This window comes from Danio aesculapii, chromosome 8 (assembly GCF_903798145.1).
Source record: "Danio aesculapii chromosome 8, fDanAes4.1, whole genome shotgun sequence".
Lineage (NCBI taxonomy): Eukaryota > Metazoa > Chordata > Actinopteri > Cypriniformes > Danionidae > Danio > Danio aesculapii.
In genome coordinates, this window is record NC_079442.1 from 14,722,961 (window position 1) to 14,741,644 (window position 18,684).

Consider the following 18,684-nt stretch of genomic DNA (forward strand, 5'->3'; position numbering starts at 1 on the left):
GATGTCCCTGGAAAAGAAGGCAGAATATTGTGCTTCAAAAAAATTTGAGTACTTTTCAGCATTAAAGGTACTATCACAGAAGTGCAAGTTACCTTTGCCAAGGGCACTGATACAACCCCATACCATGACAGACCCTGGCTTTTGGACTTGTTGCTGGTAACAGTCAGAATGTTTTTTTTTTTCTTCTTTGGTACGGAGCACAAAGCATCCATTTCTTTCAAAAAAATACCTAAAATGCTGATTCATCTGACCACAGTACACATTTCCACTGTATGATAGACTATCTAAGATGCCTCTGAGCCCAAAGAAGTTGATAGCACTTCTGGACACTGTTAACAAAATAGCTTCCTTTTGGCAAAATACAACAGGCATTTGTGGATGTAATACACATGTAATGAATGTCATTTTGCTAGGTTTAACCTAACATCCAACCATAGTTATCCTTCTCTGAAGCAAAATGTCATAATGTAGGTAGAAAAAAAAACTTTGAGTGGGTGGGAGAACTAGCTCATTTTCATTTTAAGGGCACTGGTGCAAAACAGCTACAATTCCCCCAGACCCAGAAATGAACATTTTCAACAGTGTAATAAATGATCTGATGGGTATTTTTTTACCTGAAACTCCACAGACACATTCTGGAAACACTTAAGACTTATTTTACATCTTGTATAAAGGCTAAAATTGTAGCCCTTTAAATTGTATATCTGCAATTTGTTGACTAACGACAATGCAGAATTCAGTTAGTCAGAATTCAGACTATTCTACAGGACTTTTGGTCAGGTAAGTTGATAACTACATATTTGGGTAAAACATAATTTCACTATCACTATTTACCCTTCTGTCTAATCCTACGGTAGTTGTGAAACAACTGAACAACAAAAGTATGTAACATTTATGGTGACTGCATTTTTATATTAAGTTATAGTCTTCAGAATTAGATACAAGTTTTCTGTGGATTCAAAATCATAGCAATGTTTATGGAAAGTTTGGTGAATCTGGAGTTTTCAAAAAAAAAAAAAAAAACTGGGTTGCTGGAAATTACTCAGAATGTACTCCTATATTTCAGAATTTTCCATAAATGAGGCTCAATGTGTGTGAATGAATAACTCAGAAAAGTTACACTTCATTTATTTTCAGAAATTGAGTAGCCTCAATGGCTTAGTTTAATTGTGCTGGGAATTTTTTTCTTTTTTTTTTGTAGGGATTTCATGATGGCATTTTTTTCTTCAAATCATTGATGAAAACATTTCAGGTGGAATCCTTGAGGAGGCCAGAAAGTTTCAAAGTTCTATCAACATTTGGTATCAAATCCTTTTCAAAGTCCCAGACTCTTTTGTCTACGAAGAGTTCCTCTTTGGTCAGATGCCCCTGCAGCGGGACTCTCACATGCACAATCCTACATACATCAAATGGCACATGGTAACTGCCTCCAAAGTTTTTCAAAGAGGAATGTACTGATGTCTGCTCTACCTTCCTTGGGTTGACTATCATCTTTGTGGGATTGTAAATATTCTTTCGTTCAGGTTCTCTGTAAATGTGCTCCATGATATTGATTCCAGCAATATTATTCCATTCTTTTCGCTTGAACTTCCCGCTGTCCTCAAACTGTGTTTTAGGGAATATGTGGTTCTCTATGAGGAACACTCCTTTACTGGGATCAGCAGACTGGAGGTCCTCCATAAGAGACTGTAAATGTGTGTATTTGTATGGCATGATGATCTCATCAATGTCATTCAGAAGAACATATTTGGATTGATACATGTGCCTGTAGATGCACTCGTTGAGTGTTACTAACTGACCATAATAATGGAGATCGCCCTTGTGTTCTTGAAAATTCCAGCCTGGGGAGGGATTCAGAAACTTGTCAATAGGCCACGAAACAATCTCCAGTATCCCTTCTGATTCATAATGTATTAGAAGCTTCTTCAAGTCTGGACCACAGCTGGTATTATAGATGACCACATGCTGTACACCCAAAAGTTTGTACATTTCCATAGTTTGAGCAAACTGCAGTACATTGTTGTAGCTTCCAAAAAGATTGGAGATGCAGACAGTGAAGTTATACCTGAAACGGTCTGTTACCAAATTATTTTTGATCAGCAAATACTCCATATTAAGGTTGTCTAAATATTTTGTTGGTTGAGTTGTTAAGAGAACATGTGATGCACTTTGCATATTCTTGCCTTTACAAATGACATCTGAGACATGAAAAGGAAAACCAAAATGGTCTGCGTGTATCTGGACCTCAGTCTCAACAGTTTCACAGACATGTTCGGGGGTACAGTAAACACAGTAAAGAGGCTGAAGATTGTTTCTTTTTATTATGCTGATGACTCGAATGGCCCCGTCCAGTCTGTGGTCAATAAATGCAGAAACCATGAAATGCTCAGAGTTTTTGATGGCCGTTATTAAACGTGAAGCCTCTTGGATTTTGACTGTATAATTTGTCAGATGAGTTTTTATGGTTTGATTATCCTTGAGTTTCAAAACCAATGTGCCAATAATGGTGGCCATAAATGATAGTAGAAGAAGCACTATAAATTTGTTTTCTTTTTCCATCTGTCACTCAGCATCTGTGAAGTAAAGCAAATAAATACATATAAAATGCACAATAAGCAAACTTAGTGGAAAGCAATGACATTAATAAAACATACATAACTTTTATTAACAAAATTTGAGTTACTGGATTTAACTTGATTTTTTCATTGATCACCAAACCATTTTTTTCATTTAATCATAAATAAAAAAGTATTTAAATATAACAGTAATATAATCACTCTAATGAAATGAAAGTATGCATTAAGTCTGGTCTTGTACTTTCAACAACAGGTAGGTGCAAAATGATATTACAGTAATGACATCATTCTCATTTGAGTCTGCTTAAGTGATGTCAGGTTCTTTATTACTATTATTACAATGGTTTATTATTTTAATGTACTTTCACGTAAGGAATATTACACATTTAAATACAGAATACAAAAGGTCAAGTGTCTATGTGACATTTACTCCAAGGGAACTCTGGAGTGTTTTAGCTGCCTCTATTATTATTTTGGCTACACTATTTTTTTTTCTGAACTTTTGATGATGTAAGGTGGTTGTGCCATTTTATATACTTTAGACCATAGGCCTCAAACTAGATTCCTGGAGGGCCACAGCTCAGCACAGTTTTGCTCTAATTCTAATCAAACACAGCTGATCCAAATGATCAAGGTGTTTAAGAGACTATTAAGCAGATGTGAGTTGGAGGTGGTTGGAGCTAAACTATGAGAAGCTGCGGCCCTCCAGGAATTGAGTTTGAGACTATTGCTTTAGACTGTTGTTTTTATTTTTACACTCATTTGCAGCATACTAAGGATAATCAACACTATGCAGTGGTTGTGCATGGGGATCTTATATGTATGACTTCATAATCAACAATAAATAACATACAGTACCACAGATCTTAATATTATGTGTCACTAAATGATGACAAGCTTTGCTTAAGCATGTTTTTTTTAGTTTTATATTTAAAAATGGTTCTGGATGACCTAGCTTGTGATGATTCTTTGTAAACCAACAGAATTCAGCAGTGAGTCTACAGTATCTCCATTGTGTTCTTTAGTGGATCCTCCTTCAACAGTGACTCTTAAAAATAAATCTAAACTGATCTTCAGCAGTGACATTTCAGAACAAAAACCGAAGTGACCAAATTTAGCAAACTATGCAAGTCAAGAGTGAACACAAAGAAGGTAGGTGGCTGTCATTTCAACACATTTTCTAAATATTTGTAAAACAATATGGATTATCAGATATATTTGCACAAGCAAATTCCTTAGTGGTGAGTAAGATTGGAAATTAAGTTTACAGTGAATATTTGATGTCGATTTTGTTACATTTCAGAATGGTCACATAAAAATGACTATCGACTGTACACCACACTGCAGCACCTGCATGAAGTTGCTTCCTACCCTATTCAAAACGTCAACAATATAGCCTTCATAGTTTGTGCTTCACTTGAGATGGTATGTAAATATCTGTTTAAAATCTGCTTGTGCTGCTTTGGTGTTTCAGATATTAAAATAATATTAATAGGTCGTTCTGTGGTCTCTCCACATGCTCTAGATTCAGCCCAAATAGTCTTATACATTATGTCTGTGCTTCATTTGTGCTAGTTTGTGCCAGTGAAAGTTATCCTTAATGTATAATGACCTACCCAAACAAGTTAATTTGTTAAATCTAGATTTGCTTGACTAAGTTTACAGTTAATTTGACTAAAACTACACTGAAATTAAAACAATTCAGTATTTCCAGAAATAACACAATTATTTGTGGTGTTTTAAGTATTTGAGACATTGTGATTGCCTCAGTGCATAGAGTAAATTACATGTCACATGTATATATTTCTTCTTTAAATTTTAGAAAGTCATGCAAATGTCCATTTGGCTGTCAGCACAATAGAATAATAGCCCAATAATTCTTATCAAAATATCCATTTTGCTAGAATATTTGTTGCCGGACATCAAATGTGCATCCTGTAAATTTTTAAATTTACAAATAAGTCTAATGAGTGTGCATGCAAAGGCAAGAAGCGGATCCATATTTAATATATCCAAAACAAAGGACAAAACAAGACAGGACAGTCCTGGGGGTCAAACCATGGGGCTCAAAAACACAAGTGCTGAGCAGATAATAGGGTAACAAGGGGGCAGAGACAGTCACCAGGGCAACTAATAGGGGTGGCATAAGAATAACCAAGGAGTGACACAAAACACAGAGAACCATATAAAAGCATAAGACAGGGCAACACAAATTATGACAGTAAGTGTATTTTTTATGATAGCAGTAACCGTAAAAAGAGCACTGCAATGGGAAAATAACATGTTAACTACCGTCCAAAGGTCAAATGAGTTATTTTGTTTCTCATAGCAAATTCCTTTTTTTTTAAATGTTTTATTTTATTGTTCAATTTAATGATTGTCATGCTTTTAGGGGTCATTTTAGCTCCATGGGTGCTCCTGGTGCATTATTTGCCCTGCTGCCAGACATTATTTATTTATTTTATATTATTGACTATAACTGTACTAAAGCAATTCTTTACAAATTCAGCATTCAATTTAAATAAATGATTATAATTATTAAAAACAAAATCTAAATATTTTAGTCATTCTTGACAGGCAACATTGCACTATGATTCGATTTATGTTTTTTCCAAGCCTTTGCTAAAGCAGCACAACCTAGGTGACCATTTGTCCTCTTTTTTTCTGGACAGGAAAGGCTCCTTGAATGTCTGGGATTTGGCTTTCTACAGTTATCATTTATTAAATGTGTTTTTGCATTACTTTTATATTCAAAAGTTCACACTTAGATATTGCTTGATAATAATAGCAGGTTTGGCATGCTGTCCCAGAAAAGAACCGTGAGAGATTATTGAGCCCAGGGCTCCCGCCTGGTCAATGAGCATGTAAGGGGGTATGGGATCAGGTTCTTGAGAGCTCCCCCTGGTAAAGGAGGAAAGGGGGAAATGAAAGGCTAGACAGGCTATTTATAGTGCATTTGGAATAATTCGATTACGGTTAATCCGGTATTGGCATACAGCATGTGGGCCAAACATGGCCCGGGTTTGGCAGAGATGGCATTGTCTTTAAGGCGGCACATTTAAGGCGAGTTATTAACTTGGCTGAGATTTGACCCAGATATGGTCCATGTTTGGCCCTTGTCTGGAAGCCAGACTTGGTCCAATCATGTATCGTAATTCACTGCGGCATGTGGGCCAAGCAAAATCTGATTGTGTGGGCCAGAGCTGGGCCAGAGAAATTTTGCTGTGTGGGGGATTTATACTTCTGCGTTGAGTGGTTGGCGTATGCCATGGTACATACCTTGCACGTAGCCACTGCCATTGTAAGCATTTATACTTCTACATTGTGTCTGTGCTGCTCAGGCAATAACACTTCTGAAACACTTGCAGGCAGTGGGCTTTCTATATTCCACTGTGTTGAGTTTCTTTGCCAGTGTTTTAAGTTTATGCTGGAGATGCACGAACAAAAGTAATGCATCTATCTGGTGGTATTTTTTATTTCAACTGATTTAAATTTGTACGTATTGAACAAATAACAGTGCCATATAAAAGGTGTTAAAAGCTAAACAATTATTATTATTATATATTTTTTATTTTAAATATTTTAGATATTTTTTGATGTCGTTTATCCTATTACATGCTTTAATGTTATTACAGAATGTATTAAAATTCAGTATCAGTTTCATAATTGTAAATGCATTTGTCAAGTATTATAGGCTAATTCTGTCTCCAACAGTTGGCCAGGATGGGTGTTGAATTTCCTGTACTCAGTTCACCCATGTGGCTTAGAGAGTGAGCAGAACATATTACTGTTAGTCAGCTAGTGAAGTGACTGAACTACATTGAATTAGCTTTAAGGAACCAAATTATTGGTGGAAAAAAGTAAAAAGTATTTATGAAACAGGCATCAAGTCAAATATTTTTAAACTTCATGGCCGTTAAAGTCTTTTTGCAGTTTATGATTTTAACGATCTAGGCGCAAAATCTAAACTGCATGGTTCAAAAGCATTAAGTGCATGTCCAAAACTTTTGCTGTTTTAAGGACAGAAAAATATGCTTTGCACCCTGGCGCATGGTCTAACAGGGTTGTGTTTATTCTCTTAATTAATTATGGGCGTGTTTTGAGCATAACATGCATTAAACCAATCAGAGTCTCATCTTCCATTCCCTTTAAAAGTCATATGCTTCCCGCCATGGTGCATCTGCTACATGTATTTGCATGGTGGACTTTGTAAGTGAAAAAACCGAATGCTTTAGTAGCGAGAAAACTGTTAAACAGGGCATCTGCAGCCTCTTTACTTTACTTTTACTCTTTACTTTACTCATTTACTTTCGTGGATAAAGAAACAATGTTGTTTGCACTTCCCTGAAGACATCCATCAGCCTACATATTTAATTTCGTTTGTTAAGCACAAAGATTTGTTTCAAAACTATTTCTAAATTCAGTTCTAATTTCCAGCAAATGAATAAATGAACAATAATAATGAAGTGTGGTTAAAAAACTGAGTTATATCCAAACACACGTCCTATTCTTATGGCACATATGGTCATGCATACGTCTCCAAAACCTGAGACAGGTGGACAAATCTAAACTTGTTTTTATTAAAACAAATATAAATATGCATATAATAAATAATACTGCTTATAATAATGACTTTATATTAAAGCAAATTGTCTTGAATAAACTGAATAAAGACCCCCGAGATGAGGTATGGAGGGAGTGATTTTTATATTTATGTAGAAAATAATCATTTTTGTAACATTTTAATCCTTCAATTTTTCAATATGTAAAGATATTTGTGTATTGCTGTACATCCTGTGTGTATTAAGCAATGTGTACACATTTTGGACTTGCATAGGTGCATAACATGTCTAATGTCATAACGTGCCTGTCTCATCCTTCAAGTTCCTGGGGACCCACATCTCAAAAAGGACCTTTCCTGGACCACCAATACCTCCAGTCTGGTCAAGAAGGCTCACCAGCACCTATTTTCTTGAGGCAACTTAAGAAGAACCAGCTTTCATCAGCTGTCTTCTACCGCTGCACAATAGAAAGCATCCTGACCAACTGCGTCACAGTCTGGTATGGAAGCTGCTCTGTTGCTGAGCATAAGGCACTGCAGCGGGTGGTGAAAACTGCCCAACGCATCACATGGACTACACAGCCAGCCATTGAGGACATCCAGAAGAAACACTGTCTGCGCCGAACATGCAGTATTCTTAGGGACACCTCTCACCCTGCTCACAGACTGTTTTCTCTCCTGCCTTTCGGCAGGCGCTTCAGGCTCCCCCGGACAAAAACCAGCAGACTGAGGAACAGCTTTTTACCCAGAGCTGTCTCCCCTTTGAACTCTGCCCCTCACTGACTCTTTTGCCCCCCCAATACACCCCCCACTCTCCTCTAACTTAAACTCCTCACAATCACTGCACTATTTAACATTTGCACATTTAAATTTGCACATAATCATTGCACTGATTCACTTATTTGAACTGTACATACCCATTTTACATGGATATTTGTAATCATGTACACACCCACTGTACATATACACATACATTTGTAATTATGTTTATCTATCTGCACACTTCTGATTATTAATAGCAACCTGTACATATATTCATTTATTGTACATGTCTGTTCATAGCTAATACACCAGTATATAATGTTCATAGTACATCCATCTGTAAATATCACCAGTTTTTCTATAACTGCACTTTATAATTTATACCTTTATCCTGCACTTGCTGCTATTGCACTGCTGGTTAGACCTAAACTGCATTTCGTTGTATTGTACTTGTACATGTGTAATGACAATAAAGTTGAATCTAATCATCTAATCTAATAACGTGCTCTGCGCTGGACTTTAGGCCAGCTTTTAGTTGGTCAATGGTGCAGTCTATTTAAGTTCCTCAAAATAGCAGCATGCCAACAATACGCCTTAACACACCTCCTTTTTTAGACTGGAACACCCATGAGTCCACAAAGTGGTGCAAATGAATTTGCTATTTAAGTAACGTGACGCTAAATGTGAAAATTAGGGTTGCGCTGGTCTGAAAATAGCAACACATCGTGCCAAACGCATCTCGCACCTTATTGTGTCAGGTGTATGATAGGGCCCTCTATCTATCCACTGGTCACACAATTACTAATATACTACTATATGTCAGTTTGACTAGACATGGGTTACTTATTTCTAACTAATTACATTTCCATTTTTTTTAATTAAAACTGGAAATGTATTATTTTTTATTATGGTCATTTTAATTTCTTTTTACACTAGTTACCATGTCTGCTTATTTAATTGTCCTACTGTGCTCATTTGTAGAGGCTATTTCTCTTTTTTTAACAGTTTCCTAAAACAAGGGTGTTCTGCTCCTCTCACTTTAAGACCTCAAGTATGGAGAATGACTCAAACTTTACTTTCAAATTTAATCAAAACAGTGTTTACAAGAAAAATGGGTCATGAAAAATGTCTCATATTTGTATTTGGCAGCAATATGCTAATATTGAAATGATTCAGATGCAAAACTGCCAAGTGCTATCCGTATTTTTCTTCTACGATTAACATTTTTCTCAGCTGAAATTACTGAACCTGGATATAAGAGCCTGAAAAAATTAAATTTTAGAAGGCATTTATAGGTTTTTGCATCTGAACTCTTACATTTAGTCGTTTTATATTTATATTTTTTAATATAAATGTTCACAATTAGTGAGTTATTGGTAAACTCTTCATTTATAACTAAATTCAGCCCTCACTTATTATTTAAGATATACATTTTCTCTCTTACAGAAGATGGCGTTCCATTCGTTCAAACATGTCATTTATTTCATTTATTTTATTAATTGGTAATATTTTACATTGAGGGTGTATTAGCTGATGTTAATTATTGCCTTAGTTAACATGAATTAGCAGTGAACAACACATCAGTTAAACATTTTTTAATCTTTGTTAATGTTAACCAAACATATATTAATGTGCTAATTAATACATAATATACAGTATTAAGACTGATTAAATAATGTTTACTTACACATACACTAATGCATTTGTTCATAGATTAGATAGCATGACCTAACAACAAACCACACATTTATTCAGCAACACTAAATCTATATGTAAACTAAACATTAATGCGTTAACTGATACATTACCAAATGTTAGTAACACTTTAGATAATGTTGAAGTAGTGTACAGTACATTACAATAAGGTTCATAATTCCATTAACAAATGCTTTGTTAATGTCAAATTATGTTAGTAAAGAGTTAACAAACATGAATAACAGGAATTTTAGAGCGTTAAAGTGGAAACCTGGCCTTCAACTTGTATGTTATTCATGTTTATTACCCATGTATTATTAAAATGATCACTAATAAAGCATTAGTTAATGGAATTATAAACCTCACTGTAAAGTGTAAACTACTTCAACATTACCAATTGTGTTACTAACATTTGTTCATTTGCCTATTTGTTTATGTTAACTAATGCATTAATAATGTTAGCTAATAGATTATTTAACACATTAATGTATGTTTAGTTTATCAGATTCAGGGATGCTGAATAAATGTGTTGTTCATTGTTAGGCCATGCTATCTAATTCAACAAAAAAATGCATTAGTATATGTAAACATTAACTAATTAGGCTGTTAATATAAAGAGATGCATCAGAACTTGTGTAGGTAAACATTAACACAGATTATGTAATGCTGAATGAAGTCATTGTTCACCATTAGTTGATGATAATTAATGTATTACACATTAATATTTGTTTAGTTAACATTAACAAAGATTAAGTGATGCGTAACATGTGTTGTTCACTGTTAATTCATGTTAAATAATGCTGTAATTAACATTAACTAATATAGCCTTATTGTAAAGTGTTACCATATAATTTTATTTATATTTATATTTTATTTTATATATTTATTTTATATATTTATTGCTGCTATAACACACTTAAACAATACTATGGAGCAGGGACATATTAACAGATTAACACAAAGTATCTCTATGGCTTGATATTATTTTAGCATGCAATGTTGTGTGTGAACTGTGCACAGAAGTAAACCTATTTTGAAGCATGGAAACTACATGAAGGCGATGCATTTTTCTATTAAGATTTGTCCTCGCTTCACCAGGACATTACAGCCCTTTGAAATAAATGCATATACCGCTATTTATGCTCTGTATTTTTGTTTTACATGTGTTTTATCATGTGTTTTAACTAGAAGCTAAAGATTGTTGATGGACTTTGATGTTGGCTGGAAAAAGCCTACGTGACTGCACTGAGACAGCTGGCAGCAAGCACAGCAGCAGACGTCACAATCTCACCAACAACCTTGATTTACATCTTCTGCGTTTCTAAACATGCGAGGATGGAGAGAAAGCCTCAAGAGGAAGCAGAAATTAAAAGCGCATATTGAAAATGCTTTATCTGTCCTATTTTCTTAACCGCTAATATGCTGTTTGCTAGAGGTGTTAAATTAGTGTAGTGCCCCTACTATCATCACATAAAACACTATAGATTGATTTTATTTATTGTAAAGTTTCCTGAGTATTTTAGCCGACGGATGTTATATCATAACATAATATCATATCATAAACACCCGGACTATGATAAACATCCCAAAAATCAGTACAAAAGCACTGCTGCAATAGATAATAAGCTGTAAAGCCCAATAGGAATGAGATCTGGCTCACCATTGTGTGCATCTTCACCACGTTTACAGTGTTCATAGAGCCTATATAACCACCATGAATAGCTATGTATGCAAATGAGGACCTATTTAGAGTGTAAACTAAACTAAAAACACAGATTTGCTACTTTCCTTGTTAAAAAATGAATGAGAGAATTATGCATTTCACCTCCACATGAGTGCTTGTTGAGAATGTCAGGAAGACTCAAATAGACCTACATTTCTGTTTAATGCACTTACAAGCGTATACATGCCATACTTTCATTTGAAAATAAATATGGGTAGCTATTAAGCATTTTATTTTGCGCTTTCTATCATAGATAAGAGCCACTCTCCCATTCTAGGGACGTTTACATGCAAATACAATAGAAGTCACACTGCTGTATAGTTCCATCGATGTCCATGTAGAGGGCAAATGTGTTTTGTGGCTCCAGTGATTTAATGCTTTTTATTGTATTCTTTTAAATCTTAGTAAAGTTTGTCATTTAAATTAGTACTGTTTGTGACTATACTGTAGCTCTACAGCAGCGGTTTCAAGCTCCAGGGTTCCAACCCTTCTTCATGACACTCACATGTAGGTTTCAAACAAGCCTAAAGGACTCAATTTGTTTGATTGGAAGTGTTTAATTAAAGTTGGAATTAAATTGTGCAGAGATGTGCCCCTCCAGGTCTGGCACCCCTGCACTACACACAATGGATACTATAGGTCTGGTATTAGCTTGAGGTCTACCTGTGTATAATATTGATTTTGTCAGACCACAAGCCTGTACTATTTGCCATCTCTCTCCTAATCCTATACTGTGCCAGCTCATTGCTGTCGTACCATTAACCCTGGAACTGCTAAGGTGCTAAAAGTTAAAATAAGGGGGGCATGCTTCTGCAGTGACAGCCCTAAAGCAGTTTAAAACACTTCTCACAGTTTTATGATTAGCCACACAGACTCATACGCAAATGCGTTCTCAGAAAAGAATGTGAATAAATGTAGATTTACAGTGCTTTAATGAATGACTAAATGAATAATGAAAATTTAGTCATAGTTATTTCATCCTTGGACTGTAAAAATAGCAATGACTGTTTTAACTTTTTCATAGCTAAGAGCCATAAAATAAGCTTGGCATTTTGAGTGTTGTGCAATACTGTTTTTCTTTTTTCTTGTTAAGGCAGATGTTTTTAATGGATCTATTTTTTTAACCTTATTCCATATTTTTTTCTTTTTGTTTAAAAAGTGAGTAAAACAATAATTTAATATAAACATGCAATCATGTGTAGAAAATAACCAACTCAACGCATTAAAGGCAAGATTATATAGAGACCTTTCCCTGTATAACCAGTGAATGATCTGTATAACCAGTGAATCAATTTATAGTCTATATACAATCTTTAAAAAGCAAAGTAAACCTGGCAGGAGCCAAGTGAATCTTGATTACTAGACCATTGACTGACTTTAAAAAAAGCTCCATTACAGTATTTTTTATATGATAGTATAGTTAAATTTATATGATAGTTTAAAAGCTAAAAACAAACAAACAGACTCGTTTATTGGTATACATGTGAATATATTAATTCATAACAGCTATAACTGGTAGTATTCAATGGGAAACCTAGTTGCCTACTCTCATTCTGCTTAATCGCCCTCATGAAAGAATACTGTAGTAATTTATAGTAAACAATATAGTGTTTATGAACAACGCTACAGTAAAGTGTTTTATTCTGGATATATTATTAGAGCACGTGGTTTATGAACGCTACAGCTAGTTTTTGGTTCAAAAACTGTATTTACTATAAACAAGATTTTAGTCATTTTTTTTCATCTGGGTAAAGTTGAAAAGGGGAAGTGCAGTCAAACTATAACTTAAAATGCCATAACCAGCATCTTCATAAAGTCAGCAAACGAATTATTCCTTCCTCTAAGCAAATGATAAAAGCAAACGAAACAGACAGCTGGTATAACGCAGACACTTACGTGCTATATGCTACCGCCGTCCTCTGATGAGACCGTTCCAAAGAATCTGGACACTGGCAAATCCTTTTGTCTTAATTGTTTTTATTCACTTTATCCACACCTCTTTCAGTGCAAACCCTGAAATACACGGATTGTGCGAACCGAAAGTGCGCTACTCTCTGCTCAGATGTGGGCGCAGCAAAAATGCTGTGTGTGTCATGGATGTCTGGGCGGGAGTGCGCTTTAAACACAAGGTTAAATAAAACAGTTAAAAGACAGTTCCTTATCTAATTGATAGGTGTGTATAGTCTTCTATCCTGAGTTTTAAAAGCTTCCTCGCGAAATGTAGCCATGGTTTTATTGTTGTAATGGTTTTACAAGTGGATTAATTCGTTTTTTATTTGTAAAAAAATGATTGAAAACCTTTTTATATTTTTGAGGTTGTTGCAGACATAATTCCATAACTTTGATCAAATACAATCTGCTTTTGTTCGGTTGTTTCTACAGTTATGACTAGGCTACTATAAGTTTAATGCAGTAACCCAGTGATACAGTGTTATAGTATTACACTATTACAATAGTAAAACTATGGTTTCAAAATGTTTTAAAACGACAGTACAAAACAGTCATATTTACTACAGTTTTATTATAGTAAAACCATGGCTAATTTCCATAAGGGATTACTTAAATTGATCACGATAACTTCATTATGATTCATTCAATTGATGTAATTGACATGGATCTGTCATCTCCTCTCAATTTCATAGTTAATGATAATATTTTTTTTTATTTAATTTGCATTTACTGAACCTGAGGCCAAACAAAAGTTAAAATATAGATTCCAATTTACACAACAACAGCAAGAGATGCAGACTGTTATGGGTGTTTTACACTTTAATGTGTCACTTTACACATGCCAAATTGATATTAGCATTGTGGCGCGAAATACAAATGCTAATTACCACAATCGAATGCAATGCAAACAACAACAATATCCAAAAAAAAAAAAAAAAAACTCAAAACACAATGACCATCATGTTATATGTGCAAATGCGATAGAGAAACAAAAGAAAATGCTCCAGGCACATGTGCTTTGCAAGTGACGTCAATGTGAGGGTTTGTGGTTTGGTACATGCAGATGTTTATTCACGCTATTCTCCGCATATGAGTGGGTGCAGCCATTTAAATCATTTTGGCTCGAGACTTCCGGTCTCATTGACTTCCGTTCCTTTTTAAACATAAAAAACAGCTCGTTTTGCTGCTTGGTGTTGCAAACTGATATTTTCTTATTATATTATTCTACTTTGTCTGTATTGTCATGCAAACACTTATTTGAAGTAGTTTGACCATTTTCTGCCGTTTATTATTCCTAGTCATTTCTCCTATATGCAGCTGAATCGGAAGTTCTAAAACAATCGCTAAAACGCGCGCACTTCCACACTGAACAATAAGGTCAATAAAATATGTGCAAGAGTGCAAGCCTAAGAGTACAAATGCAAGTCAGTATCAAATGTATCAGTACCACAACATGTTAATATGTTAGACTGACTTGTTTTTCTGATTTTGTTTTGTTTGCTTGTTTTTCCATATTCCTGTTAATGTAAAGCACTTTGAATTACCATTGTGTTTATGAATAAACTTGCCTTGCCTTCCTACTATGCTGTGGCTGAAGTGTTGAACTTGCTGAAGTGTTGAATTAAGAAAATTTTAAAGATTTTTTTTGTTGCCCAGACAAATTAGTTATAGACAGGACATTGGAAAATTGGAGAAGCACTGAAGTAACAGAATAGAGCAGCTGCATGTACATAATTTATATATGTTTTAATTGAAAGTAATGAATGAACTTGATACTGTAAATTGCCAAAAGAAATTGATAAACTCAGTTAAATGGCAAACTCAGTCATGAAAGGCAACATCAAAGATTTAGACCTTAAAGTTTTGATGTGGATCAAGTGTCAAAATATCCTGTTAGACAGAAAGAGGAAGTCAAGCTTAACCTAAGTATCTATGCATGTGTACATATAGAAAAACAGTAAGTCGTAGTTATGTAGGTCTGTGTGTGTGTTTTAGTTTGTAACCAAAGTGACAGTTAAAGTTGTGTGTTGGTATAAATAGCAAGACCTCTCTTAGTTTAGCCCAGCAAGAAAATACATACATTTTATTTTTTATTTTTAGGGCTGAAGTATTTACTCTCAATAGCCGCGTTTCCACTATCGCGCCTAAAGCGAGCGAGCCAGGGCGAGCCAAGGCCAGTCGCGTTTCCACTATCACTTCCGGGGCGTAATCGGGCCAAAGCGGGGCTTCCTTGGGGCCAGCTTCCGGCCTTTTTCGGCCCGCCGAATACCTTGGGCCAAGGAGGGCCAACTGGGGCTTCGGGGCGGGGTTACGTACAAAGGCGTTGTTTTCCTGTCAGGTAAAGAGGAGACGTCGTTCTTGTCGCTCGGCTGCTCTTTTGCGCCTTGCAGCCAAAATCTGTGTTCGAAGTAAATGCCGCCGAACTCGAATGTCCTTATCCAGGGATCGCTGTCTGGCCTTACACCAACAGACCACAAACAGTAAAAAAGCAATCGCTTCGGTGTTCTCTATCTTCCAGCTCTCGTAGTGATGCCAGGTTGTGTTTGTGGTTATAATTTGAGTTTTTTGTTCCCGCTGAAGTGGATGGTTGTGTGACGGGTTGTGTGACGTTTGATTCGGGGGACGTTCTGGGGGCGGTGTTTGCGTGACGCGCTGCAAGCAACTAGCCCGACAGTGGAAACGCAACATGATTTCGGCCTCATTTCTCAACCTCCCGGGCTATTGGCCCGGCCTGGCCCGATTAAAGCCCTGGCTCGCACTGGCCCGATAGTGGAAATGCGGCTATTGAGTCTAAAAAAGACCGGACCGGCCTTCAGCTGTTATGAACAACAGATTCTGAATAATCCAACATGTTCTCAAGAGGAATATGAGAACACATTATTCGAATGTGGCATGGTATCTTTTGCACTGGGAAATGTAGAACAAGTTATTTTGATTAGTCAGGTGATATAAAACTCGGCAACACCCATGTCAGTCTCCCATTCTGAAACATTGTTCTGGTGAATGTGGAGGACATTTAAATATAGTGAAGTCACTGTCATGTTCAGTTTGAGATTATCTGGGGGCTTGAAATGGTGCATTATCCTGCTGGAGGTTGCTATCACAAGATGATCATAAAGGGATAGATTTGGGTAGTGCATATGCTGGATAAGTTGGCGGTTCATTCTGCTGTGGCGACCCCAGATTAACAAAGGGACTAAGCCGAAAATGAATGAATGTAGTGTATGCAAGGCTACAAATGTGAAAGGTTACAAAGCTTATACGTCACTCTGCAAGAAGATATTTTTTTTATACGAAACAGAAAACAATTATCAAAAAATACAGCAAATGTCAGTTTCGACAATTAAAAAAAAAAATTTGCAGGATATTGTAAATGTAACATCCCTCATTATACATGATCATTAAGTGTTGGCTGATAGAAACCAACACAAATGATTCATGTTATCTTCAATGTAACAATTGATATACACAATCAGACAGATGAACAGATGGTGTAGAAGCAGGAATGCGGTTGGTACCTACTGCATTTACTCGTCAATCTACTTTCCTTCATTCACCTATGGCCATGAACTTCGGGTTCTAACAAAAATGACAAGATGTCAGATACAAGCAACCAAAAGGATCTTACTTTACAGGGTGACAGGGCACATGGATGCTTGGAGAGCCACTGTTCCTCCACATTGAAAGAAGCCGGTCAAGATGCCTCGGGCCTCCTAGACTCCACGTCCACACTGGTGTTTCACCAAGCATTTCTGAAAAGATCTCGGTCTACACTACACCACTGAAAACGCACATCACATGACCACACACACACACACACTCTGTCATGCACTGCAGCGTATGTGGACATCTGAGCTCCAGGCAGTCAGCGGGTGCTTTGAGTACACCTCCCCAGGTGAGAGCAGCACACATCGGACAGTTTATCAAAAGATCTACCACTGGATCCCATCTCACTATAGTAAACCTGATATTTAATCAGTCGTGTCTCTATCTAACGATTCTTCTCTCTTTTGAATCTATTACTTGTTGTCAGGTAATGTTTTTTTTGAGCACAAGGAGGAAGTTAATATATTAATTTATATACCCACAAACACTGATTCTGCACATTTGACTGATTGCTTGCCTTTATATTGTATAAACTTATTGTATTTTTGATTATTACAACTGATATTCTGCAAATATTCAGATATAAATATTCAGCAAATGGTATGTTTCATGTTTTTCAATGAAAATGAAAGGAGGCAGTTAGGTTATAGGCTCTGTTTTGTTAAAGATATATGTGAATACAGTGAAGATGATGGTCATATAAACATGTAGCTATGCGACGCCTCAACATTTTTATTGTCTGTTAAGTTAATATCAAAATGAAAATAGGCAGTTCCTCATATCATGTTTTCATTGTATTGTGAAGATAGTGAAACAACGTAGCCTGCAGGGTGATGCAAATGACGTTATAAAGTACATCATTCCCTTTGAATATTTACCAGACGCATCCTCAGGAGTTGTTTTCCAAATCAAACTTGCGAAGTCTGAACTTACAAGGAAAGGATGCAAGACTGAACTTTGTGTACCTGATTTTGAGAAAAGTCCCCAATCAGATAGGCGAATGTCTGCAGCCACGCCTCCATTTTCAGATGTTTCCCCCCATCCACACTGAAGGTTGATTTAAACTTCTGCACATGACCCTTGCTGTGGCTGATGCCGACGCTGATGCGCACCTCTTAAAAAATTTAACTACACGACGCAACGATGCGTATCGCAAGCTCTGTGATTGGTCGGCTTGGCACTGGTGATGAACGTGGGTGCCGCTAAGAGCCGTGAGCCAATGAAGCGATTGTTTACAAGTGTCCAGTCCCGTGAAGGAGCTCCAGATGGAAACTTGTTTTGTGTTTATCTTTATGATTAATGTTGTTGCACATCTGCTGGTTCCCCGCCTCTGAATGAGCAAGTTTTAGCTGCTTGTAGCGTTCAGAAAAAACAAGATACCCATGAAGAAGCTCAACACAGAGGAACATAAAAACCTACTGCCAGCTAACGTTTCGGAAGTGTTATTGCAGAGCAACACAAACAGCATGCAGAACTATAAATGCACGGCTACGCGCAAGGCAGGCAGCATGGGTCACGCTGATCACTCGATGCAGAAGTATAAACCAGCCTTGACACAGAGCAGCAGCATTTTAAAAACAAAACAGCCTCTTCAGCATTTCCAAAACGCTCCGTTTTTGGGGGTCAAAAACTCTGAGGTAGTGTAGATGAAAGGTGTAACCGTAGCAAAAGTTATGCATTTAAACCTAAAACCTAGTAGTGTAAACGGGGCCTGATAATAAGTGAAGCCTGATAAACAGGTCCCTTGCCTGGAAATGCCTTGTGATTTCCCTGGAGAAGCTGGAGGCAGCATCTAGAGAGAGGGTAGTCTG

General features: G+C 36.3%; 1 protein-coding gene across 1 annotated transcript; it reads right to left on the reverse strand.

The window, feature by feature from the left end:
• Positions 1-1,112: 1,112 nt before the first annotated feature.
• LOC130233307 (beta-1,4-galactosyltransferase galt-1-like) lies at positions 1,113-13,411 on the reverse strand. The gene is made up of 2 exons (XM_056463268.1): positions 13,214-13,411; positions 1,113-2,573 (listed from the first exon to the last, which is right to left on the reverse strand). Exon 2 carries the CDS (start codon positions 2,557-2,559, stop codon positions 1,249-1,251), a length of 1,311 nt encoding a protein of 436 aa, XP_056319243.1. The 5' UTR covers positions 2,560-2,573; positions 13,214-13,411; the 3' UTR covers positions 1,113-1,248.
• Positions 13,412-18,684: the final 5,273 nt, after the last annotated feature.